At 41.2% G+C, this 25,920-nt stretch overlaps 2 protein-coding genes across 5 annotated transcripts; both read left to right on the forward strand.

The window, feature by feature from the left end:
* The first annotated feature begins 693 nt into the window (after window positions 1-693).
* calm2b (calmodulin 2b, (phosphorylase kinase, delta)) lies at window positions 694-7,293 on the forward strand. Its single transcript, XM_072264959.1, has 6 exons — window positions 694-800; window positions 2,356-2,386; window positions 2,897-3,040; window positions 3,121-3,227; window positions 3,920-4,055; window positions 6,648-7,293. The coding sequence occupies exons 1-6, from the start codon at window positions 798-800 to the stop codon at window positions 6,674-6,676; spliced, it is 450 nt and encodes a 149-aa protein (XP_072121060.1). The 5' UTR covers window positions 694-797; the 3' UTR covers window positions 6,677-7,293.
* Window positions 7,294-14,862: 7,569 nt separating this feature from the next.
* On the forward strand, window positions 14,863-25,877 carry stpg4 (sperm-tail PG-rich repeat containing 4). 4 transcript variants are annotated; one of them, XM_072267039.1, is made up of 6 exons: window positions 14,863-15,376; window positions 15,536-15,767; window positions 15,865-15,933; window positions 18,124-18,378; window positions 24,811-25,103; window positions 25,235-25,877. In XM_072267039.1, the coding sequence occupies exons 2-6, from the start codon at window positions 15,642-15,644 to the stop codon at window positions 25,281-25,283; spliced, it is 792 nt and encodes a 263-aa protein (XP_072123140.1). In that variant the 5' UTR covers window positions 14,863-15,376; window positions 15,536-15,641; the 3' UTR covers window positions 25,284-25,877. The 4 variants fall into 4 exon arrangements, with proteins under 4 accessions (XP_072123140.1, XP_072123141.1, XP_072123142.1 ...); XM_072267040.1 differs by having other exon boundaries at window positions 14,863-15,349; XM_072267041.1 differs by having other exon boundaries at window positions 14,863-15,244.
* Window positions 25,878-25,920: the final 43 nt, after the last annotated feature.

The raw sequence follows: 25,920 nt of genomic DNA on the forward strand, positions 1-25,920 counted from the left end.
GAATAAAATGAAATCCACCATAACTAGATGTGTATTAAAAACAAATCTCATTCATTATGGAATTAAACAAATGCTTTTTTAAAAAAACCCTTGAGAAACAGCAAGCTTGTACCAGGAAGATGCAAGGGAACAAGTTGAGTTAATGTGTTAAAACTGTAATGTGCATGTTAAATCAGCATCTATCCCATCCGTAGTGCTCCTATTTTTTTCGGTTTACTACAGCAAGCGCTGCACTGCGCCGAACCAGAGCACAGACAGCACCCGGTACTGCGCCAGGAAGGCAGCCACCCCCTCGGTGCGAGCACCAACTGAAAGGCTCGGAATAACGGAGGGAGCGAAACCAGCGGACGCCAGGCACCGACGCTGCCCTGCACTGACGCATTGCAGGTACGGTCCAGCCAATCAGCGGCCGCAGAAGAACCGAAGCTTCGACCGCGCCAGCGTCATGCGGGCTTCGTCTCCTTCCGCGGGAATCAAATAATCCCCGGCGGTGTCCTACGGCCAACTTCGAAATCGGCGAAATGGGAATGGGAGTTTGGCTGGAGGTCTCATACGCGGTCCCGCAATGGCGGACCTTTGAGTTGCCTCTGTGATAGTGTCGATGGCGGTTAGGGAAAGGGGGGGGGGTTGACGGGAGGTGATCCGCGGAGTGCGTGGTGGGCGGGGCTAGGCGGAAGGATACGGGAGCGGAGAGGAGTTAAGCAGCCGCGGTGAGCGGGGTGTTTATAGTCAGTGGTGTTGAACGTCTGAGGAGTTAAGGCGTTACTGAGCAGCCGGTGGTGACTTAACCTAGTAAAATGGTGAGTTCCAATTTACAGTTAGTTCTCCTCACAGTCTGCCCTCCCCCCAACTCCAGCGCGGCAGAAAAGCCGGCTGTTCCAAAAGCACGTTAATTTGAGTGTACTTTTGTTTTCTGCTTTCCTCGTCGGGAGCGTGGGCTGGGTGTGTGGAGGGAAGATGCGACCACCGTAGAGCCTGCCGCGGCCCATTTGCTCCGGCTTTTTTACTCGCGTGGACCCGTGTCCCCACCGCCGTCCTGAGGGCAGGTGATGAGGGAGCGGGGGGTAGTTATACATCCCACAGAGCAGTGGCTGCCTGGGGCGTGTCACATTCGGTCGCCTCTTTGTGACCTTACCGGGATCTGCACGGCGTTCTCCGCGGGCGGCGGCGGTGGCTCGGACTGCGGCGTGCGGAGTGGTCGCGGTGCGGCGCTGCGCTGCGCTGCCCCCGTCCGCCCTCGCCGGTTCAAACTGCGGTAGCGGTTCGGACCGTTAGCTGGGGGCGAGACAAAGCTCAACGGCCGCAGGCGAGCCTGGCCACCCCCGGCTGCCGCCCTGAAAGCCAGCGCAGCCCACGGTGCGTGCTGTTATTTTCTGCCGTGGTTTGGGTTTGGAAGTTATTTCACATTTTGGATGGTGAAGGCGGGTAGGGTTGCCGGTCTCCGATGACGGGTGATTTTAAATTATCAGCACTTCCGGCTGCAGACGCGCAATGCAGAAATGACGGCAGAGACAACTGCAGAGCATGTGTCTCCATCGTCTGTAGCACCACTGCACGATTTTGGCCAATTAGCTTTTACAAGAGAAAAGTAACTTGACGTCTGTGCACTATTTTTAACGTACAAAGATCTTGACGTTTTTTTCGAAAAATCCTCAATAGGTTGTACCCCTTTCCACCACGTGGGGTCTGGTGTTCTGTCACTACCCTCCCACATCGTTTCCCTATATTTCATGTTTTAGGGTCGGGGAAGGATGCGTGCATTGGTTACTAAGATCGCATTGAAATCTGTGATGGTTTGGTGAAATTTGATCAGATTTTGCTTTGTTTGCCTCCCTTGGCATCATTTGCACGTCTCTGGGTTTTTGACTTGGTTAAATGTTTGACTTTCTAAACCTTTACTGTTGATGGTATGTATGTAACAATTGGTTTTAAGGAATGTTTTCGTTACAGGCTTAATTAGGATGCAATCTTGTAGTCATTACTTCTACAGAGCAGCATAGCTCTTAGCTGGACTTAATATAGGGGGTTAATATATTGAAGTTTTCTGGAAACCTGCATCTTGCCAGTGTTCCAGTTATCAGTTAATACCAAATGACCACAATTTCCTCTAATGCTAGGAGGTATAAATGTTGAAATGGACATTTTCTCACAAACAACATGTTTTATCTTGATATTTTAGTGGCTTTAATGCAGTGCAAAATCTTTGACTCCAAGGTTCGTTATCATGTGGCACGTGTACTGGTTGGAGATGTGCATTTATCTTGGGATTAAATCACCCTAATTGTGAATTTCTACACATCCAATGCTGTAATCTTGTGTAAGAAAAGTGCATAATTTGCAAATGTTTCTTTTCAGGCTGATCAACTAACAGAAGAGCAGATTGCTGGTAAGTGCATAAATTTCCCTATCTGGGGAAAAATAAATGCCTCTGCTTGAGCAAGAAATAAATTTGCTCTTGAATGGCCCAGTACTTGAGTAACTAGGGTGTGGTTTTATGCTCTTGCTGATTTATGGGCCCTGTAGATTATCTCAAAGCATCTAAACTTCAGTACTTTATTTGAAATTTATAACATGTAAGTTGAGCTTACTGTTATTGTCATTACTAACTTCAAATTCTTAAAAGGGATGTACCAAGTCTGCTCCATTGAAATTAGTTGAATTTCCTTGTGCCTGATCACTGGCTGAGCTAAATAATGGAGAATTTCTGTGGCTGTATCTCTGGTCTAGTCTTGTGGAAGGCTTCTGCAATTGATCAGGTGCTGGCTTGCCAATGATGTCTGTTAATGCACTTTTTCATGAAAGTAAAGGCATCTTGAAGTATTGATAAAGCTCTTATTGAAATACATTTTGTACCATTATACTTCTGTACATAGACTATTTTTCTGCTCTGTTATAGAATTCAAAGAGGCCTTTTCACTCTTTGACAAAGATGGGGATGGTACCATAACAACAAAGGAGCTTGGAACAGTTATGCGATCACTAGGTCAGAACCCAACTGAAGCAGAACTGCAGGATATGATAAATGAAGTGGATGCTGATGGTAAGCAAGAAGAGGGAGCATTGAAATTAATCTTGAATTGCATATTTGGTTTTATTAATTTTCTTTTTTGTGATGGGCAGGAAATGGAACAATTGATTTTCCAGAATTTCTGACAATGATGGCAAGAAAAATGAAAGATACAGATAGTGAGGAAGAAATCAGAGAAGCATTCAGAGTGTTTGATAAGGTATTGATCAGATGTTAAAATTGCATGCTTAAATCTACATTTGAATTTGTCTGATTTAATACTGTCAAACTGAGCCTAGTTCATCTGTTCTTGGGATTCAAGTTGGACTTGGAGCATGTGTTTTTTTTAAAGGAGATTTTCAATATAGACAAGGCTTTAATTTGGGCCTCTGGGTAGTTTTTAGTCTCTCACAGCCTTGACTACCGAAGTACTTGTAAGCTAGTTAATTTGTGGTTCCTGTTGGAATGGAATGTGGTAATTGTTCACTATAATGAGAAAATAATAAAAAAAAAAATTCAGGTTGAGGAGCTGGGCATCTGGTTGAGCAACCTTGTTCTGAAACAATGAGGTATTCTGCATCTTCAAGCAGATAAGATCTCATAATTTTAAATGCAGTGGGCAATTTGTATAAAGCAATTGTAGGGTTTCCTGCAATGCTCAATTAACATTCAAGTTAGATTGAAGAGGAGCCTAAATTGACTAAATTAAAGAATGTTGCGACTTTACCATCAATACTCAGTATTTTGGAGTAATCATCCATGATTTTACAATCAAGAATGCCCTTGGGGTTATTGGCATACAACTGCTTGGGTGTTAACGGTAGGGTGTTTAACATATATCTACCTTGTGCTCATTAGAAACCTTATTGCCTGAAACAAGGTTGGCGAGTAATCTATAACTTTTGTATCCAGGATGGTAATGGGTATATCAGTGCTGCAGAACTTCGTCATGTAATGACAAACCTTGGAGAAAAATTAACAGATGAAGAAGTTGATGAAATGATCAGAGAAGCAGATATTGATGGTGATGGTCAAGTGAACTATGAAGGTGGGTTTTCAGCTGCTTATTGTATGCAATAGTTTGTTTCAGGTGTTACAGCCTCTGACAGAATGCATTTCCAAATTCAGTTTTCCTGAAGTAGGAGGAAACAATCATGAGAATTACCAGCAGTGCAAAATGCTGGTGGAACTCGGGCCAGGCAGCATCTATTTGGGGGTGGGGGGGGGTATGGTTGATGTTTTGGGTTGAGAGCCTTCATCTTGGATTTCCAGCATCTGCAGATTTTCTCTTGTTTGTGATGAGAATTGCAACCTGACATGTTCCTCAAGCACTTGCATATGAGACAGTTCTTAATTGTCCCAGCAAATCATTATGACACAGGAAATCTTTGTAGATGTATGCAAATCCACTTTTGTCTGCTCCTTGTGTAAATGAAATATTTTCATCAGTGTAGGCAATTCATTTGGGTTTCTCTAGCAATGGTGTGGAATGCCGGTTAATAGTTCTAAACATGTACTCGGGTCCAGCACAGAATTGGGTTATTTGCCTCAGATGTACAGTACATTGGCACATTTCACTGTTCTGTACATGTGACAAATCCAATCTTTAGAATTTGTGCTGATTATCAACTACCCATTAATACTAATCCCATGCTCACCCTTTTATGGTGAGGAAAAGTAAGATTCTGATCTCTGAAACAGATTAGATTTACATCACTAAATGGTTGTTGCAGTATTCCTAGTTGAGCTAGTATGAGGTTGTCTGCATTAACCCCCAGAAGTCCCTTAAATCAGAAAATAGTTCATAAATTGTTCTTTATAATTGTAGTTTCCCACCAGTGCATCATCTAACATTGGATCATCAACTTAAATATGCAAGTAGTCTAAGAGATTGAGTTTTGGATTTTGTTTCTAACTAAAAATTAAAAAATAATCATTTTATGCACTAGGCTATTAAGTGAACACAATTTTAGTGTCAATTTATTGAATTCTGATTTGACTAAGTTAGAAATTAATGTAAGTATTATTACCATGACCATAAGACATGGGAGCAGAAATGGGCCACTTAGCCCACTGAGTCTGTTCTACCATTCCATCATTGCTGACTTAATATCCCTCTCAATCCCATTCTCATGCTTTCTCTGTAACCTTCGACACCCTAACTAACCAAGAAGCTATCAACCTCTGCTTTAAATATACTCAATGACTTGGCCTCCATAGCCATCAGTGGCAATGATTTTCAGATTCATCATCCTTTGGCTTAAAATTCTTCTTGTCTGTTCTAAATGGGCGTCCCTCTATTCTGAGGCTGTGCCCTCTGGTCCTAGACTCATGTATTATTGGATATATCCACTCTATCTAGGCTTTTCAATATTGGATGGGTTTCAATACGATCCCCTCTTCTAAACTCCAAGTATAGGCCCAGAGCTATCAAGTGCACTTCATACTGTATGTTAACTCTTTCATTTCAAGAATGATTCTCTCAAACCTCTGTGCCCTCTAATGTCAACACACACTTTCTTGGTAAAGGGCCTAAAACCGCTCAATAATCTTTGCGGTCTAACCAATGCCTTACAAAGTCTCAGCAACGCATGTTCTTTTTTCTAGTCTTGAAATGTATGCTAACATTGCATTTGCTTTCCTTACCACTGACCCAACTTGTAAGTTAACCTGTAGAGAATCCTGCACAAGTGCCTTGTACCTGATTTTTGAATTTTCCCCATTTAGAAAATAGTTTATGCCTTTATTCCTTCTATCAGAGAGCATGATCACGTACTTCTCTACACTGTTCCAGATGCCACTTCTCCTATTCTAAGTCCTTCTGCAAACTCTGCTTCATCAACCTGCCCCATAACCCCCATCTTTGCATTGCCTGCAAACAGAAGGCCACCAGTTCTGTCATCCAAATCATAACATATAATGTGAAAAGTGGTTCCATACCAGTTCCTGTGGAACATCACTTGTCTCCAGCAGCCAGATAGGAATTCAATGCTTAGAATGTCTTAGAATAGGATGGAAACCCTTCCATGCCATGATGTGGGCTGTAGAATGGTCAATTGAGTGTTTGACACTTGCATAACATGTGAGCTATGATAAAATGAATAAATTTAATTGTTGGATCAGTTAATAATCCTGATGAGGTTTTGACTGGAATATTTTAACTTGGGCTCAACAGTAATATATCATTAAATAACTATCTAGTAAAATTGATTATGTGGTGAAGCTACGTTGCTTTAATGGAAAAACTTGGATGTTTGTTATTTTATGTAAGTTATTGAACTGTTTTTCTTTGGATTTGTTGAACCGTTCAACACCTACAAGCCAATACAATTGTATTGCTTTATGTTGGAAACTAAGGATGGCACTGTTTGAATGTCTTGCAATTTTATTTCAAACAGAGTTTAAATTTCCAGCAATTTAATCTTAGTTCAGAGAATAAAGCTTGCAAACTGCTGTGAAAGCACCAGTACTAAAACAGCTGACTTGGTGTGTGTATGTGTTTTTGAATCACAAGTCCTGCCCAATCTTTTTCCGATGGCTTTGAGGTGGCAGCAAGCAGGTTGAAAGTTGAGTATGGTGATAATTAAATCAGTTACATTTACTGTTTTAGAAACTCAAACATTTCCTCCTTTCTTTACAGAGTTCGTACAAATGATGACTGCGAAGTGAAGATCTTGTACAGACAATTGTTTTAATTTTCTTGTAAAAAAAACATTGTTTATTTGCCTTCCTTTGTTTGTAATTTCTGTAATGTTTCTTCCCTGCCCTAACTGTAAAACATTTGCATGTATAGTGGGTAGTTAGTCTGTTACTTTCCTTTATCTTGTCATTGTTTTCCTTTGCAATTGAGAAGACTATTGGTGTAACAAAAGATGCATGTGGCTTTAACTTGAAGTGCATCTAAGCTCTTCTACACATTAAGAGCTACAATAAGGACTTGTGGTTTAATGAGGGATCATCTGGATATGTTGCTATGAGGAAGTGGCTGACATGTAATGCATTGCTGTTAATATGCAGAGTTATCACTCTGCATGGAATGAGGGCAACGCTTAAATTTTCTCAGCATTGCACTATAGCAAAACGGGTGTATCATCCAGGTACTCGTACACTAAAACCTTTTTTGTATTTGCTGTTCCATACGATGAAGCATTCATGTTTTCTTACTGTGCTTTCATAATTTTGTTTAGCCATTGAGTTCTCTCTGAAATCTGCTTTGGCACAATACATGCCTGAAATCCATTCCAAGTTGTATATTTTTTTCCAATAAAACTACAATTTACCCAAAATACCACTTTTGTGATTGACATTTATTCCCCAAAACTTGGTGGTACAGAAAACATAGGAATTTGCTACGTTGATTAGTGTTGGCTTTCTGTAAATTACTCGCTGTTAAAGACAGGCATGCTTGTTTTAGTCTTGTATGTTGAAATTAACTGTCAATGTTGAACAATTTGAAGTCTACTTTGGGGAAGATGGATGATTTTTAAAAAAAAAAAAAGTTCTCATAAGGAACTGAAAAAGCCTGATGCCAGTGCTTTACATCAATTTCCATGCAACAAGTTTTTCTGGATGTTACCACATGCTTTCTGTAAAAGTTGGTCTGCTTTAATGTTCATGGTAATTGGGAAAGACTGTCTTGAGGAAGTGATGCTGTAATCTTAATGGTGATGCCAAAATTAAATGCTCATATTAATTTGCCTTCAGTTTATTCTGTAGTTAAAGTATTCACAATTTGGAATGGTTCTTATTTAATAATGGCATAGGAATGACCTATGATCCTGTAGATTTTTAGTTTAGCATTAACAATAGTGGGGTAGTTTAAAGCTTTTAAATTCTGGACTTGATTTTGTGTGAAGGATTGTGCTTGGGTATAAATGAATATCTATAGTGCTGCAGTACATTGGTGATGGGTGTGAATGGTTAGGTTAAATGGTTTCTGTTGTCAAGCTTGGTGTCTTTAAGTGTTCTTAAATAGAGCACACTTTGAGTTGGAGGTGGTGCTAAGGTGTCACTTTCTGCAGATTCCCAGGTTATGACAACCAATAGCATTATTTACACGGTGGTCTGGCTAAGTCTGGGTCGATGATTTCTTGGGGGTTTGGCAAAATGATGCAAACTATTAAAGAATGGTTTAAACTGAAAGTGAGTGCCATAGGGACACATTACTGTTGTAGAATTTGAATGACTTGTGTTTGGTCTTGACCAGAGATGTACTCTGGTTTCTTCCATCCCAAAGACTACTTTAGAGGTAAATTATAGTCTGTTATAGGCGAGTTACAGAAGAACCTGGAATTGAGCAGAAATAAGTTGGTGGCAAGTGGAGTAGAGGGAAACTGATGGGATTGCACAGCTGGCATAGTCCATGGATTGAATGTCCTTGTGCACTGAGGGAGAATGAGTTGCTTTAATTTTAAATGACAAGTCACACTTAGGCTGTACATTTGGGTTTTGTTGCATTAAGATACCAGTTGCAAATTATGTTCTCATTGACCTATGGCAGGAAACTAGATCGCAGGGCCTAGGATATTGCCCTGAACAATATTCCATGGGAATGTTACTGGAATGACTTGCCTCTAACTTCTACCTTGTATTTCCCTGGTCCAAGTTATAATTTGTGTTTTGTGTGGTGTCTTAATATTGTACTTCAAATAATTCCTTGATACCAGGAGCCTCAGATTAGATGCTTTGTTTAGCATGGAAAGCCTTTAATTGTCTTCCAGCTTTTTTCCCCTGTTTTTTTATATATAAAAAAAAATTAAGCATACGAATAAGTTGTAAGTTCTCTTTACTAGCTGGTTCCGTAAGTTTGTCGTAGACATAGTGGGGATAAGCTCCCACCACCTATTAAGTACCCCCAATGGTGTGTGTCTCATAGACTCTGGCCAAGTCTAGCTCTTGGCTTTCACGTGTGGCTTAGCTACTAAGCCCAACAAAATCATCTCTACTGACAAAAGGGGCTCATCAGCCGTGGTAAGCAGCCATCTTGGACACAAAGTGTACCTCAAACCTCTACTGCCTTGCAGCTATACCCACTCATGATGAAGGCTTCAGGAGTAAACCCCAGTGGGAAAAATCTGGAGCTAAAGTCCCTAAGGCAATCTTTCATTGAGTTCAACTCTGGCAGCTCCTGCAATGCTGCTGGTGCCAAACTGTATCAGTCTGCTGTTTGTTCCTTTAGATTCACCCTCTGTATGGAGAGGGAGAGTCTGCTTCATGGCCAACAGCTTGCTGTCTATATTGTACTGTTCTGCTTGCCTATCATTGATAGCTAGGATGCAATGTCCATGATTCATCCTGACCAAATGGAGGGCCTAAAATTTGGTAACTTGTTTTTCATGTAGAGTGTACTTCATAACCATGGTTACATTTTAATGTTCAAAATAAGTAATCAGTTTATTTACTTGGGATTGACATTACATGGGGTCTGGAGCCAAGGGTTTCAAAGCCGACCGTCCCTGTCTACAACATTGGCCATTCTGGTGGGTTTATGGAGTATTCTGGCAGTAATATGTTATTGGGCATGACCAGTTTTACTGTTTTTTTTTATTCCCAATCATTTTTGTGGAGCTGAATTGCAATTTTTGGCATATTTCATTAACATAAACTGTCGAAGAATTGTCATATCAGCCTTCCTAATACACTGGTTCTCAGCTATTTGAGGGTTGTGAAGACTAGGTAAGCAACTTTGCATGTCTGAATCCTATGTAGCTTGATGCAGACTCCAAGTGTTTAATGTAACTAGTGTGCTAGGACATGTAGAAGAGCATTTAAGATTCAAAATTGTCCATATAGAGTTGCATAAAGCTCATCAGGAAGTGACTGCATTTTTCTTTACATAACTTGACTTAACCATTTTATCTCAAGATTGCAAAGTCAAATTTTTTAAATTCAAACCATGGGGTTTAAATTTGAATTTTGTCCAGCCTTTATTTGTCTGGAACTAAACACTGCCACTATTCCCAGGCTAACTCTTGCCACTGAAGTTTTGAACTGAATTCAAAATTAAGTATTTAAGTGTCAAGTTGCACCATGCAACTAACTTCCAACAAATCTTGCACCTGTTCTAGAATGCCAATTACTCAAGGCTCCCTTTTTTTTTAAACTAATACTTTTTCAGTTGTTTTCTGGTTACCAGTACCTCTGCATAAAGATACATCTGCCATGAAGATGTATTTTCTTTGCAAACTGATTCATTTCAAACTTCTACCACTTGGATGTTTCAGTCAGATTTCAGTCAAATCACAAAGAATTTCAAGAAACCAAAAGTCCCTAATTATCAGTGCATGGGACAGCCTCACCTAGAAATTACATGATGCAAAAATCTGGTTTTCTCTAACAATTTGGCTATCGGATTTAAAAGGCTCATTTTAAGTAGTATTTGCTGTATAATGTACAATTTAAAAACATGACAGTGTTCAGCTTGATTCTTAGATGTTCAATAGCACTTCATTTGTATGTGGAAGAATTTCTCAGCTGATTAAAATTTTAAACTAGCCTGACTATATTTAACTACTTCCTTTACCACATTTGTTTCTCAGACTTGAAAATTAGTATAGTATCATTGACTGCATCAATACTGTAAAGAAAACAACTTCTAATGAAGATGACTCACGTTAGTGATTTGTATCATTATCCTGCTACCACAAGGTAGCAACTGAATTGAATACGGTTTTAAATTTTGATAAACTTTTAATTTGGAGTGAAAGGAATGATAAATTAAGCTCAAATTTTAAATAAACAATTATACTTTTTTCATTTCTTACAAAATTAAGACAGGCAAGACGTAACACAATTTAATCCTACCTTCCCCAAAACTGATAGCTGAATCTTTGTGTTGCAATCCTTAACTTCTACATAGTGATGCTGTATTCTGGGTTGTTAGCTTTGTAAAGTATTATGCTAACTGCTACCCTTCCATCATTAAATACCATTATAGTAAAGAGTCACAATGACTCTTAACCATCAACGATTTCTTAAAATAAAAGCATAACATGGTGGAGAAAGTGAGCAATTCAGGCAGTGCCCATGGAGGCAGAAACAATCAAACATGAGAAAATCTGTAGATGCTGGAAATCCAGGGCAACATGTGCACAATGGGGGAGTACCTCAGCAAGTCAGGCAGAATCTATGAAAATGTATAAACAATGTTTCTGCCAGTGCAAGAAGGTGGGGGGATGAGAGGAAGTACAGGTCATAGGAGAAACTGGGAAAGGGTGGGAAGTGGGAGGTAAAGAGCTGGGAAGTTGATTGGTGAAAGATAAAGGGCTGGAGGAGGGGGAATCTGATAGAAGAGGGTAGAAGAGCATGGAAGAAAGTGGAGGAGGAGGAGCACCAGATGGGGATTATGAGCAGGTAAGGAAAGGTGAGAAAGGGAAACGAGAATGGTGAAGGAGACATTTACTGGAATTTTGAGAAATCGATGTTCGTGTGATCAGGTGGAGGCTATTCAGATGGAATACAAGGTTGCTCCTCCAATCTGAGAGTGACATCATTGCAACAGTAGAGGAGGCTGTGGACTGACACTTCAGAATGGGAAATAGAATTGAAATGGATGGCCATTGGGAGATCCTGCTTTTTCTGGCAGGCAGAGCATAGGTGCTTTGCATCAGGTCTCATTGATATACAGGAGCCCACACTAGGAGCACAGGATACAGTAGATGACCCCAACAGACTGCTGATGAAGTGTTTGGGGCCCTGAATGGTAGTGAAGGAAGTGGTGTAGGGACAGGTATGGCACTTGTTTGGCTTGCAAAGAGGAGTGCCAGGAGGGATGATTGGATAAGGGAGTTGTGTATGGAGTAATTCCTGTGCAAAGCAGAAAAATTGGAGGAGGGTGGAATCCTGTCGGAGATGGCGGAAGCTATGGAGAATTGTGAGCTCAACATGGAGGCTAGGTAGGTGAGGACAAGAGGAACCCTATCCTTGGTATAACAGTGGGAGGATGGGGTGAGGATGTACTTGCAGAAAATGGAAGAGATGCAGGTGAGGGCAGCATTGATGGTGGAGGAAGGAAAGCCCCCCACCACTTTAAAAAAAAGATATCTCATTAGTTCCTGAATGAAAAGCCTCATCCTGAGAACAGATGCGATGGAAACAGGAATTGAGAGAGGGGATGGCATTTTTAAAGCGACAGCAGAGTCCAGGTAGAGAACCAGCTACTTCCCTTCAATCATTTGATTTCTAAACCAACTGGGAAAACCCTACTCACAACAGTTTAGCAACACTATCAACACTGCACCAAAATGAACTTTAAAAATTTGTTTGTAAAAATTGCATAGTTTTAAAATGTTTTTCTTTTTGAATACCGCTTCTTGATGTGCCTGTGTGATGCTGCCAGTAGGTTTCTCATTGCACCTGTGCATAAATGTGCATATATGATGATGAACAACTTCAGTAATGGCTATCAATTTGTATGGAATCATATCCATCTTGGGTAATATCTAAGTGTTGACATAAGTTGTGCACAAATCTCTAGAGACCATCAGACATTGGACTAATTCTGCTCCTTCGAGTCTGGTCTGCCTTTCCATCATGGCTGATTTACTATCCCCCCCAACCCCATTCTCCTGTCTTCTCCCTGTAACCTTTGATGCACTGACTGATCAGGAACCTCTCAATCTCTGCTTTAAATATACTCAGTGACTTCACCTCTACAGCTGTCTGTGGCCATGAGTTACACAGATACACTAACCTTTGGTTAAAGAAATTCCTCCCCATCTCTTTTTTTAAATGGATGTCACTCTATTATGTTGTGCCCTCTGGTTCAAGAACCCTTTCTACAGGAAACATACTGTCCAAATCCACTCTATCTAGGCCTTTCAATATTCAATAGGTTTCAATGAGATGCCCCCTCGTGTTTCCAAACTCTACAGAGGACAGGCCATCAAAAACTCCTTATTAACCCTTCTGTTCCTGGAATCATTCTTGTGAGCTTCTGCTGGACCCTCTCCAATACAAGCATATCTTTGAAATAGGGGCAAGCTGCTCATGATCTTCCAAGTGCAATCTGAGCAGTGCCTTATGAAGCCTCAGCATTACACCCTTGCTTTTATATTGTAGTCCTCAAATAACTGCTAACATCGGATTTGCCTTCCTTACCTCTGACTCAAACTGCAAGTTAACCTTTTGGAATCCTGCACAAGGACTCTCAAGTCCCTTTGCACCTCTGATCTTTGACTTTTTTTCGCCCTGTTTAGAAAATAGTCTATGCCTTAATTCATTCCACCAAAGTACATAACCATACACTTCTTGCACTATATTCCATCTGCCACCCCTTTACCTATTCTCCCAATCAGTCTAGTCCTTCTGCAGAATCCCTGCTTCCTCGGCCACTATCTGCCCCTCCACCTATCATACGCAACCTTGGCCATAAAGCTATCAATTCCGTCACCCAAATCATTCACATACAACGTGAAAATAAGGTGTTTCAACACTGACCCCCTGCAGAACACTGCTCGTCACTGGCAGCCAACCTCCTGTCAGTCAGCCAAACTTCTATCCATTCTAGTTGTTGTTCCTCTCTGCGCCTTGTGGGCAGCAATCTTAGTGTTTGTTTGTCTTTTACATGGCTGAATTGTTAGCTCAAAGCTCAATCCAGCACGGATGGAAAGTGTGCAAAGAGCCAGCCAGATCTGAACCTGGGACCACTTGCCTCAAAGTCCAGTGCGGGTGCCACTATAACACCGGCTGGCTGATCCATTCTAGTATCTTGTTAAGCAGCCCCATGTGTGACAATAAACTGAACTTGTACTTGTTGCCTAAGGCTACCTTTCACGTAGCAACAACTCCACCAATCTCTACAGCATCTGCAAATTTACTGATCGTGCCTCTAACATCTGGACCTGAATCATTTGCAACTATTGCACAGCAAGAGTCCCAGCACTGGTTGCTGTGGAACACTATTATTCACAGACATCCACTCACAAAAACCTTTCACCTTCTGTCACTTCTTATCAAGATCATTTTCAGTCCAATTTGTCTTGGATTCTATGGACCCTAACCCTTTGGACTGGTTGGCAAAGGCCTGAGACCCATGTAAACTACATCGAATGCACTGCTCTAATCAATAAACTCTGATAGCTCTTCAAACATTTCCATCAGATTGGTTATACGGGATTCCTATGGAGGCAGTGTGCACGACTGAGGTATTGACTAACTACATCTTTCTTCAGGGAAGACGTGCAGCAAAAGAACATGTAGTTGAGATGTTAGTTTTTAAAAATTGATGGAGGCTAGCTCTATTTAGTGAATCAGTGAGAGAAACGTGGGTTATATGGACTTGTAAAAATAGCATTTGGTCAAGGTGTTACAAGCTTATCAGCAAATCTGATGGAATAAAGGACTGCAGCAGCATAGAGGCAGAAAATTGGCCAAAATAATACAATAGCAGCGAACGTTCCTTTCCCAAACTGAAAGTAAGTGTACAATGGCGTTCTCTGAATCAACAGGATTACTGATTCTCTTATTATTTCACCCTGGGTGCAGAGAAACACCGACAAAATGCAGGAGGAACTCAGCAGACCAGGCAGCATCCACGGGAAAAAAGCGCTGCCGGGGTTTCAACTGAGACCCCTCAGCCGGACTGGAGGGAAAACGATGAGGCGTCGGCGTTAGAAGGTGGGGGAGGGGAGGGGGAGAAACACAAGGTGATAGGTGAATCCGGGAGAGGGGGGCGGGTGAAGTAACGAGCTGGGATGTTGATTGGTGGCAGCGATCCAGGGCTGGAGAAGGGGGAATCTGATTGGAGTGGACAGAAGGCCGCGGAAGAAAGAAAAGGGGGAGGAGCGCCAGAGGGAGGCGAAGAGCTGGCGAGATCTTTGGGTGCAGAGCGCTCAGTTTCCAAATTATACGGAATGTGGAAACGTTGTGAACTATGATTCCTTCCGCGTTTGTGACTATTCAGATAAATGAATTGACCCCAGCACATTCCTTTCTTTCCTGCTGATAGCTTTTAACAGTGATTCAGATCACTTGATGTCAGTTACCAGCAATGTTAATGTAGCCGAACATTTTCCTGGTCTTATCCGTGCTTCGGGTCACTTACTGATTTCATAGCGATGAGGAAGTGGGCGTTTTAGTTTCACAGACCGGAAATCCTTTACAACTTCATTGGCGCCAAGTTATTCGTGGAGGTCGTGAAAGGGACTCCTAGAAGGGGCGTCTATTAACACAACAAAGATCGTTTCTTAAGCATTCATATTTTAATGATCACATCTAACCAGATTCCTAACGTGCTAGGTAGCCGCTTGTAGTCAACTCATTAAAAAAAAACAAATTGCAAATCCGACAAGCGACGGAGATCTTGGCTGCTTTGCGGCGTAAGGGAGTAGACTACCAGCAGAAGTAATTAATTGTATCCATGAAGTAAAAGTGCGTGATATGGGTGCATCACTGACCGCGGGGGTTTTCTCAGCCGTATTAAAAGCAACTCTTAATTTAATTATTATGAACCGATGCTAAAGGGCTGTTCATTCATCGTAACGTTTGATTTTAATCTGAATATTTTTGCGATTATTTTGGTTTGAACAGGGGCAGTGGTCAGTAACCCAAATGCAATGCTGCTAAGGTCTGAGGATAAGGGAAACTCAACCAGTCGTACTGTGCTGGTAAATACGGTCGCGGTAATGTCATAAGCATGGACACAGCGTCTTCCAGCCCACCTGAAAAAACATCGAAGTGGAAAAGCGGGCCAAGCAACACATTGAACATAAAACCCAGAACCAATTATGTCAATAATGTTAAAATCAATCGTAATTACAAGGTAGTAAATGGGAAGTTCTAACATTTCTGGTAGATTGTAATGCCACATTTATTGAGAAATACAATAATTGTCAAATTATTTTCACTGATCATTCCAGCAAAAAAGTAATTCGGGCACGGAAGATCAAGAATCATCTAAAGGAGAATGGTGGCAAAAAACTGTCGATGTAAGTGTAGAAAGCTTAGAACTAAATCTAACGACATGTTACAAGATCATAATCACACCTGCATGGTAGAAAAATAAGCACCTACCTATCTCGAATGTCATTTAATATAATTTTTGGCACAAAAATTGAACCTAATCTCTGCCCGTGATTTATGCAGTAGATGAACTTCTTCACATCTTTTACCATCTACATTTGTCAACAGGACCCCTTGTGTCTGATAAGTCAGCCTCCCCTTAAATGCATCTCTACTGTTTATCTCAACCATTCCTGGAAGCAAGTTCCATATTTTCACTTTTCCTTAGGTAAAGAAATTCCTTCTGAATTCCCGGTTGGTTTCTTGGCGATTTTTTTTTTGCAGTTATGTTGTTCTCCATAAATGGAAACATTCTCTCAGAATCCACTTCATCAAAACCTTTAATAATTTCAGAGGCAACTGTGTGTTCAGCTTTCTTTTCAGGAAAATCTGTTCATTCTTTCCAGATACATACACCACATAGAAATGATACTGTTAACGTACATCCTCCCTGCCTTGTCTCCAATGCCCCTTTATTCTTTTATTAAAGTAACCACAACACTCATAAGTGTGTTTTAACCAAGTTTTGTTGCAGATTTAGCATACCTTAACTGTTTTTCATTTATATATCCCTCTGGAAATGAATCCTAGTGCTTGATTTTCTTATATGTCTGGCTTTGCAACAGCAGAAAAACATTTAATGGTTGTGATAGCCCATTGTTCCTTTAGCCATCAGTACTCTTGCCTATTTTAACTTAGGTATACGTAGATATTTTATATATTTGTTAATGGAACTTCTTTATACAGTTAAAATTTCATGAGATCATGGGGTATGTTAGTATTTTTTCATTAGCAAGTATTACATCATCCACATTCAAGCAAAAACACTAGAATTTGAAGTTTATTCACTAAACTATATTCTAAGCAGAAGATCTGGCCACACTGGAACTTTGAGTCCACATTCCTCAATGTTTTTCCTGATATCTAACAGTGAAGAAAGGATCAGTGAATGAAATGTAGTCTGTACAGTTATGGCTGACAAAAATTGCCTGGGACTTTGATGGATTTAGTGGTTTCAGTAACAAGTTTGATGTGAATCAGAGTAAGATTTATTAACACTGACGTCATAAAATTAGCTGTTTTGCTGCAGCAGTACAGTGCAAAACAAAAAAATGTGATAACCTGCAAAAATAAATAGACTAAATGAGGAATAATGAGGTAGTGTTTATGGGTTGACCATTCAGCAATGTGATGTAGGAGGGGATAAATCTGTTCCTAAAATGTTTAGTGTGAGTCTTATGGCTCCTATACCATCTAACGAGAAGAGGGCATGTCCTGGATGGTGATGGATGCTATCTTCTTGTGACATCCTCAGTGATGAGGAGCATTGTGCAAGTGATGGAGCTAGCTGAGCGTATAACCCTCTTCAGTCTCTTTCAATCCTGCTCGTTGGGGCCTCCATACCAGGCAGTGATGAAGCCAGTCAGCGTACTCTCCACTGTACACCTGTAGAAATTTGTGTTTTTGGTGACTTACCAACTCTCCTCATGAAATAGTGGCACTGGGGTGCTTGTATCAATGTGTTTGGCCCAAAATAGATCCTCTGAGATGTTGACAACTGGGAAGTCGAAGCATCAATATTCTTGGAGAATATTTCTTCAGGTGGCCCAAGATACTGCAGCATTGATGACTTCTGTATGCAATTTAACCAGCTTTCAAAAGGGCATGTGCCCCTTTCATTGCGTGAGATCTGTCTCAGCAGTAACAACGTATATTCTGTAAAGCATTTTTTTTTCTGTGGACTTCAATGTCATTCGCCAAAGTTTTAAAATGTAAAGTAAAATTCTGATAATCTAGCACCCTTGGGACTTTAGTGTAGGATTATCAATTTGACCATACAAAGCAGGTGAAGTTTTTAAACTAATTGTGATTAAAATAAATTAAACATTAATTATTAATTTAGGTATACATATTATACCAACAAGTATGTCTGTCTTGTAAGATTTAGTTCTGATGTAAAATTCCAGCTAAAATATTAATTACTTTTCTCTGAATAGCAACACAAGCTGCTTCAATGTCAAATTTCCCACATGGAGTTTTAAAAATCTAGTTTAGATCTTTATCACAAATTCCTATGTTGATAACTTCAATACACCTAATACTTTTTTTGCTTGCAGGAGATGCCATTCTCTGGAAGACTTTTCACAAAACTTTATACTCAAGAGGGACTACTAAATCCAGTGAAACGAACATTTAATTTTGAAAGAAAGGGCAAAGGGAGCTCCAGTACATCAGAATCACAGTCAAGGGCACGGTTGACCCCCGCTAGCCTGAATCCACTAACCTTAGCTCATGTGGAGAAGAATATGTCTTCTTTCAAAGCTCTCGAAAACATCATCAAAAAGAAAACCATACCACCTATATCTCAAAAGGTGAAGAGCTTTACTGATATGTGTGTTTAAGAATTTATTGTTTAATTGGCTTAATGTTACTCTAAGAAGTAAGAGGTATAAGTTGCAGGCCATCTGGCCTTTTGAGTGTCTTCAAGAGTAAGCCAGAGGCTATGAATCCTGTGGCAAGTAACTCACTTCCTAACTTACCAAAACCTGTCCATCTACAAGGCCCAAGTCGGGAGTGTATTAGAATACTCTCCACTTGCCTAGACGAGTGCAGTTTCAACAACGCTCAAGTTTGACATCTTATAGGATATTGCTTGCTTGATAGACACTCCTATCTATAAGCATTCACTCACTCCACTACTAACTACAGGACAGACACTCCTATCCTTAAGCATTCTCTCACTCCATCAGTAACTGCAGGATAGACACCCCTATTGCGCCTTTTTGATCAAGATGGAGGAGTTCAGGGACCAGGTGAGATTCTCGGAAATGTGGACACCAAGGAATTTGAAGCTTAATACACGCTCCACTACAACTCCGTTGATGTAGGTGGGGATGTGAGTGTGGCTCCTAGCATGCCTGAAGTCGACAATGATTGCCTTGGTCTTCTGGGTGTTAAGGGCCAGCTTGTTGTGGTACACCATGTGGCCAGGTGCTGGACCTCGTCCCTGTAGGCCGTCCCGTCATCCCCTCTGATCAGGCCAACCACCGTGGTGTCGTCTGCGAACTTGATTATGGAGTTAGAGCCATGTACAGAAACGCAGTCATAGGTGAAAAGGGAGTACAGAAGAGGGCTCAGCACACAGCCTTGAGGCACGCCGGTGTTCAGGGTGAGAGTGGAGGAGGAGAGGTTGTCTAACTTAACTGATTGAGGTCTGTTAGTCAGAGAGTCCAAGGTCCAATTGCAGAGGGATGAGCTGATACCAAGCTGGTGAAGTTTGGCAATCAGCTTGGAGGGGATGTATTGAATGCTGAACTAAAGTCAATTCACTCACTCCATCACTAACTGGAGGATAGACACTCCTATCCATAAGCATCCACTCACTCCATCACTAACTGCAGGATAGACACTCCTATCCATAAGCATTCACTCACTCCATCTCTAACTGCAGGATAGACACTCCTATCCATAAGCATTCACTCACTCCATCTCTAACTGCAGGATAACACTCACCTCCATAAGCATTCACTCACTCCATCACTAACTGCAGGATAACACTCACCTCCATAAGCATTCACTCACTCCATCACTAACTGGAGGATAACACTCCTATCCATAGGCATTCACTCACTCCATCACTAACTGCAAGATAACACTCCTATCCATAAGCATTCACTCACGCCATCACTAACTGGAGGATAGACACTCCTATCCATAGGCATTCACTCACTCCATCTCTAACTGCGTCAGTTTTCACTGTGGAGGACACTAGCCGTGTGCCAAAGGTTAAAGGGTGTGAGGGAAGAGAAGTGAGTGCGGTTGCCATTACAAGGGAGAAGGTATTCAAAAAGCTGAAAGACCTAAGGGTACGTAAGTCACCTGGGCCAGATGAACTGTACCCTAGGGATTCTGGAAGAGGTAGCGTTAGAGATTGTGGAGGCATTAGTAACAATCTTCCAAAAATCATTGGACACTGGCATGGTGCCAGAGTACTGGAAAACTGTAAATATCACTCACTCCACTCTTAAAGAAAGGAAGACAGCAGAAAAGAAATTATAGACCAGTTAGCCTGACCTCAGTGTTGGGGAGATGTTGGAGTCAATTGTTAAAGATGAAGTTATGGAGTACTTGGTGACATAGGACAAGATAGGACAAAGTCAACATGGTTTAGTTAAGGGAAAATCTTGCCTGACAAACCTGTTGGAGTTCTTTAAGGAGATTACAAGTAGGATGCAGTGAATGTTGTATATTTGGACTTTAAGAAAGCCTTTGACAAGGTGCCACATATGCTTACCAAGTTAAGAGCCCATGGTATTACAGGAAAGTTACTGGCATGATTAGAGCATTGACTGGTTGATAGGAGGCAGCGAGTGGGAATAAAAGGATCCTTTTCTGGTTGGCTGGAGCTGAATAGTGGTGTTCCACAGGGGTAGGTGTTGGGACTGATTCTTTTTATGCTGTATATCAATGATTTAGATGATGGAATAGATGGCTTTGTTGTCAAGTTTGCAGATGATATGAAGATTGGTGGAAGGGCAGGTAGTGTTGAGCAAACAGGTAGGCTGCAGAAGGACTTAGACAGATTAGGAGAATGGGCAAGCAAGTGGCAAATGAAATACAATGTTGGAAAATGCATGGTCATGCACTTTGGTGGAAGAAATAAATGTGTGGACTATTTTACAAACGGGGAGAAAATCCAAAAATCTGAGATGCAAAGGGACTTGGGAGTCCTTGTGCAGAACACCCTGAAGGTTAACTTGCAGATAGAGTCGGTGGTGAGGAAGGCAAATGTAATGTTAGCATTCATTTCAAGAGGTCTATAATACAAGAGCAGGGATGTGATGCTGAGGGTTTATAAGGCACTAGTGAGGCCTCAACTTGAATATTGTGAATGTTCTTGGGCTCCTCATCTAAGAAAAGATGTTCTGACATTGGAGAGGGTTCAGAGGAGGTTCACAAGGATGATTCCGGGAATTAAAGGGTTATCATGCGAGGAACATTTGATAGCTCTGGGTCCGTACTCGCTGGAATTTAGAAGGATGAGGGGAATCTCATTGAAACCTTCCGAATGTTGAAAGGCCTAGACAGAGTAAATGTGGAAATGATGGTTTCCATGAATAGGGAGTCTAGGACAAGAGGGCACAGCCTCAGGATAGAGGGGCATCCATTAAAACAGAGATACGGAGAAATTTCTTCAGCCAGAGGAAGGTGAATTTGTGGAATTTATTGCAACAGGCAGCTGTGGAGGCCAGGTCATTGGATGTATTTAAGGCAGAACTCTATAGGTTCTGGACTGGACATGGCATCAAAGGTTACGGGGAGAGGCCGAGGAGGAGAAAAAAGAATCAGCCGTGATTGAATGCTGGAACAGACTCGATGGTCCAAATGGCCTGATCCCTCTCCTGTGTCTCATGGTCTTATTTCCATTATCCTTGCCATCGAGATTAAACATTAAATCACTTGACATATTTTTCATTATACTCGCATTGTATAACAGAGGTTTTAAAAGCAGAAGACAATGTGTTATTTCCATTATTCTTTATCTTGGAGAGTATCAAAGTTCAAAATAAAATTTGTTATGAAAGTACATATGTTTACCATATGCGACATTGAGATTAATTTTCTTGCAGGCATCTATAGGAAGATAAATACAATAGATTTTATGAAAAGAACTATATTAACAGACCAATGTGGAAAAGAAAACAAATTGTGCAAATAAATTAATACTGAGAATCTAAGTTGTAAGAAGTCCTTGAAAGTGAGTCTGTAGGTTGTAGAATCTGTTTAAAGTCATAGTGAGTGAAGTTATTTACACTAACCCTTCCTCCATAATATAAGGTAGTTGATTCTTCACTCCTCCCTTCCTGAGGTGGCAGTTTCCATTGCCGTCCTTTGGCTACAAGGGCTACAATCAAGCTCAGAGCCTCACCTTCTCTGATCAATGGTGGGTGTGGCAACACATGATCATCCATAAGGAACAGACAGACTTATGATGTTATTCCTAAATGCCATACTGTTTGGACTGGACTGTGAGATGGGAATGCTAGCACTATAAATCTGGAGCAAACAGAGAAGGGTCAAAGATCTGCAGTATATTTCTCTATTAAAACTAAGATATACAACTGTCCCACAACCTCTGCAGTGTCTGGTGAGTCGGCAGCAGACTTCAGGGGACCTAAGTTTCCCTTGGGAAGTGCATTTTGTTCAGATGTGCTCACTGGTTCTTACAGCTTTCCGTCTACTGCTTTTCAGCTGCTGGAAGCATATCGTCTTTTCGTTCTGATTTTCCAGTGGAAGTCTTTTGCCCAGGTTGAGTATGTTGAAATAATAAAATTAATTGTAGCTCAGTTTGGATAGACTTTTTATATTGGGAACAAGGTATTGGGGGCAGGAAAATTAGCTTTTTTTTCCATTTCTGGAGATAAACTGTTTACCGACATCATGTATAAACCTACCAATTCCCATAACCATCTTGACTACAGTATACCTCTTCCCACCCTGTGTCCTGTAAAAATGCTATCCCATAGAAACTACAGCACAGAAACAGGCCCTTTGGTCCTTCTTGGCTGTGCCGAACCATTTTCTGCCTAGTCCCACTGACCTGCACACAGACCATATCCCTCCATACACCTCCCATCCATGTATCTGTCCAATTTATTCTTAAATGTTAAAAAAGAACCCGCATTTACCACCTCTTCTGGCAGCTCATTCCATACTCCCACCACTCTCTGTGTGAAGAAGTCCCCCCTAATGTTCCCTTTAAACTTGTCCCCCCCTCAGCCTTAACCCATGTCCTCTGGTTTTTTTCTCCCCTTGCCTCAGTGGAAAAAGCCAGCTTGCATTCACTCTATCTATACCCATCATAATTTTATATACCTCTATCAAATCTCCCCTCGTTCTTCTACACTCCAGGGAATAAAGTCCTAATCTATTCAACCTTTCTCTGTAACTGAGTTTCTCAAGTCCCGGCAACATCCTTGTAAACCTTCTCTGCACTCTTTCAACCTTATTTATATCCTTCCTGTAATTTGGTGACGAAAACTGAACACAATACTCCAGATTCGGCCTCACCAATGCCTTATACAACCTCATCATAACATTCCAGCTCTTATACTCAATACTTGCCATATACTCAATCTGCCATTGCCCTGCAGGGGGTCTTGTCTTGTCCTCGCCTCTGTGGGGTAAGTCAGGCTGTTTTGCCGTTGCCCTGCGGGGGACCTGTCTTGTCTTTGCCTCTGTTGGGTAAGTCTGGCCGTTCTTCCGTTACGCGACGGATGGTCCTGTCCCACCTTGGTGTGGAGAAGTTGTCTAAGCTTGTCTAAGTATAAGTCCCGGCTCCATGTCTATGTACTATCCTGTCACATCTCTATGCCAGTCAAGTCCTGTTCGTTGTACTTCAGTGTCTGTGTCTCGCATTTGGGTCCGTTCACAGCACCCCATTCTGACAGCCAGAGTTGGTAGAATCAGATACAATAGGCTCATTCAAGAGGCGTTGAGGCTGGCACTTAAATCGGCAAGGCATAGAAGGATAGAACGTAATGAAGGTAAGTGAAAGATGTGGATGGGTAGGAAGGTCAGTATGGACACCGTGGGTCAAAGGGCCCGCTTCTTTGCTGTGCAATTTGGCACCATTGATCTTCTCAAACCCGGTTTCGGTTCTATTTTATACATATAGGATGCTCTTGTGTTCAAATGCTGTTTGTGAGGAAATGCTGAACAGAACGCCAGTGAATAAATGAGCCCAGATGCAGGTAGATAGAAGTTCTCTGTCTAATGTTTTGTTCATGGCAAGGATGTGAGACATGCCCAGCAAGCCAGATGGTACTAACAGAATAAGAAATAATGAGGAAAAATTATCACAAGCCGAAATGGAGGGTGTTGATATAGACAGAATTATACATAGAGTGCAGAATTCAGAATTGAGTTCGGCAGGCTGCAATGTGCCCAGATGGAAGATGAGATGTTGTTCTTCGACCTTGTATTGGGCCTTGTTGTAGGTGCTGTCGGTCACAGGCAGAATGGTTAGAGTGGGAATGAAATGGTGAATTATCCCTTTGCAAGTATGTTGCAACTTCCCCACAGCTCAATTCTCCTCTTGCACACACCGTGCTCTTTACATGTGAACAGTTGAGGGCTCAGATATTTTTCCTGTGGACTCTCACTAATAACAATTGAACTTGACTCATTGATTTATGTTATCAGCTTTCTGTTCTTTAACCAATCCTTTGTGTAAACTAACATGTTGCCCTCAATCTCATGAGGCTTTATTTCAAATAACAGACTCTGAAGCACTTAATTAGGTTTCTTTTGAAAGTCCAAAGATGCTAAATCCAATTGTTCCAATTACGTATCCAACCTGTTTTATTTTTTAAAAAACTCAGATATATCAATAACAATTATTATACCTTTATAAATCACGCTGACTATGCATAAACAAAGTTTGATTTTCTAAATGTTCTGCTGCCAGAATACTAATGAAGAATTCTATGATTTCATCAACTAATGTTAGTCTGACTTAGTTAGAGTTCCTTATACTTATCTCTCCCTCCTTTCTTAAATAGCAATGTTTCATTTGCTACCTACAAGTCTGCTAGACTGTTCTGAAGCCTAGGCAATCTTGTAAAAACATCCCTTCTGCATCCACTATTTCCAATGTTAGTTCTTTTGCAATACCGGAATGTGCCTATTTTAAATGGAGTTTTCTAGTTTTTTTTAAATTTAATTAAATTTATTTTTTTGCTCAGCATAACAAAACTTTCAATTTCCAGATACACTTACATTTACATTTCTTCCCCTCACAGATATCAGGTATCAGAACACTTCTAGTTTTAGTACCCTTAATTGTTTTCAGTAAGAAGCTGCAGAGACTCATGAACTCAGTCCAAAACCTCACAGGCATGTCCCTCCCCACCATTGGTAGTATCTATCTCAAGAAGGAAATATCCATCATCAAAGATCCCCACCATCCAGCCCTCGCCATCTTGCAACTACCATTGGGCAGAAGATACAGAAGCCAGACATACCACACCACCAGGTTCAAGAACAGCTACCTCCCTTCAGTTCTTGACCAACTGGTGCAATCTAATCACTACAGGTTAACAATAGTTTGATCACTTTGAACCTTGTGTCTTGTTTGTTTTAATTGTGATCTTTCTTGTAAAAATTGTGTATAATTTTTATTTAATTTTATTTTCATGTGAATGCTGCTTATATAATGCTATATAGCATTAGGAGGAGGAGAAGATGGCAGTGCGCGTGGCCACTTCGGTGGTGATGTCTGTTATCTGTCAAGTAGGGGACCGTGCACAATTCTGATTTGATGGAGATGGATGTGACAGTACAGAGGAACATCTGGAAAACTTCTGAAATGCCCGCTTCCCTGCCGCTGCTACTGTGTGGTAACCGGAGTCTCCGGAGCAGAAGGCCCCGAAATCCTTGGCTTTGCTTGCTTCACCACCCGGGGCGAGGTCAAAGGCACTCAGCAGAGGATGGCACTCAGGAGGCTGTATTGGAGAGGCTGGTCGGAAGCTCGAAGTTTTCGGACGGATGGACTCAGTGTCGGCTGCTTCCAAGGCATCGGCAAGTTGACGGTGCCTGGAGGTTTATGGCAGGGAGTTTCTCCCTTTTGCCGCCTGCTATCAAGGACTCGGGAGTCGATCGACTCGGGGACTTTTGAGACCTTATTTACCGTGCCCATGGTTTGTTCATCAAATTATGGTATTGCTTTGCACTGCTGTAACTATATCTTATAATTATGTGGTTCTGTCAGTGTTAGTCTTTGGTTTGTCCTGTTTTCTGTGATATCACTCCGGAGAAACATTGTATCATTTCTTAATGCATGTATGCATTTCTAAATGACAATAAAAGAGGACTGAGTGTTCTCATAATTAAAAAAAATAATGTTATATAAT

Source organism: Mobula birostris, chromosome 8 (assembly GCF_030028105.1).
Source record: "Mobula birostris isolate sMobBir1 chromosome 8, sMobBir1.hap1, whole genome shotgun sequence".
Lineage (NCBI taxonomy): Eukaryota > Metazoa > Chordata > Chondrichthyes > Myliobatiformes > Myliobatidae > Mobula > Mobula birostris.

What these genes read in the sequence shown, in the direction of transcription:
- stpg4 (XM_072267039.1), top strand. Translation starts at nt 15,642, where the DNA reads ATGGACACAGCGTCTTCCAGCCCACCTGAAAAAACATCGAAGTGGAAA. An exon ending in TACCACCTATATCTCAAAAG is followed by an intron (nt 18,379 to 24,810) that starts GTGAAGAGCTTT and finishes TTCCCCTCACAG; the next exon opens with ATATCAGGTATCAGAACACT. An exon ending in GTGCAATCTAATCACTACAG is followed by an intron (nt 25,104 to 25,234) that starts GTTAACAATAGT and finishes AATGCTATATAG; the next exon opens with CATTAGGAGGAGGAGAAGAT.
- calm2b (XM_072264959.1), top strand. An exon ending in AAATGAAGTGGATGCTGATG is followed by an intron (nt 3,041 to 3,120) that starts GTAAGCAAGAAG and finishes TGTGATGGGCAG; the next exon opens with GAAATGGAACAATTGATTTT. An exon ending in TGGTCAAGTGAACTATGAAG is followed by an intron (nt 4,056 to 6,647) that starts GTGGGTTTTCAG and finishes CTTTCTTTACAG; the next exon opens with AGTTCGTACAAATGATGACT.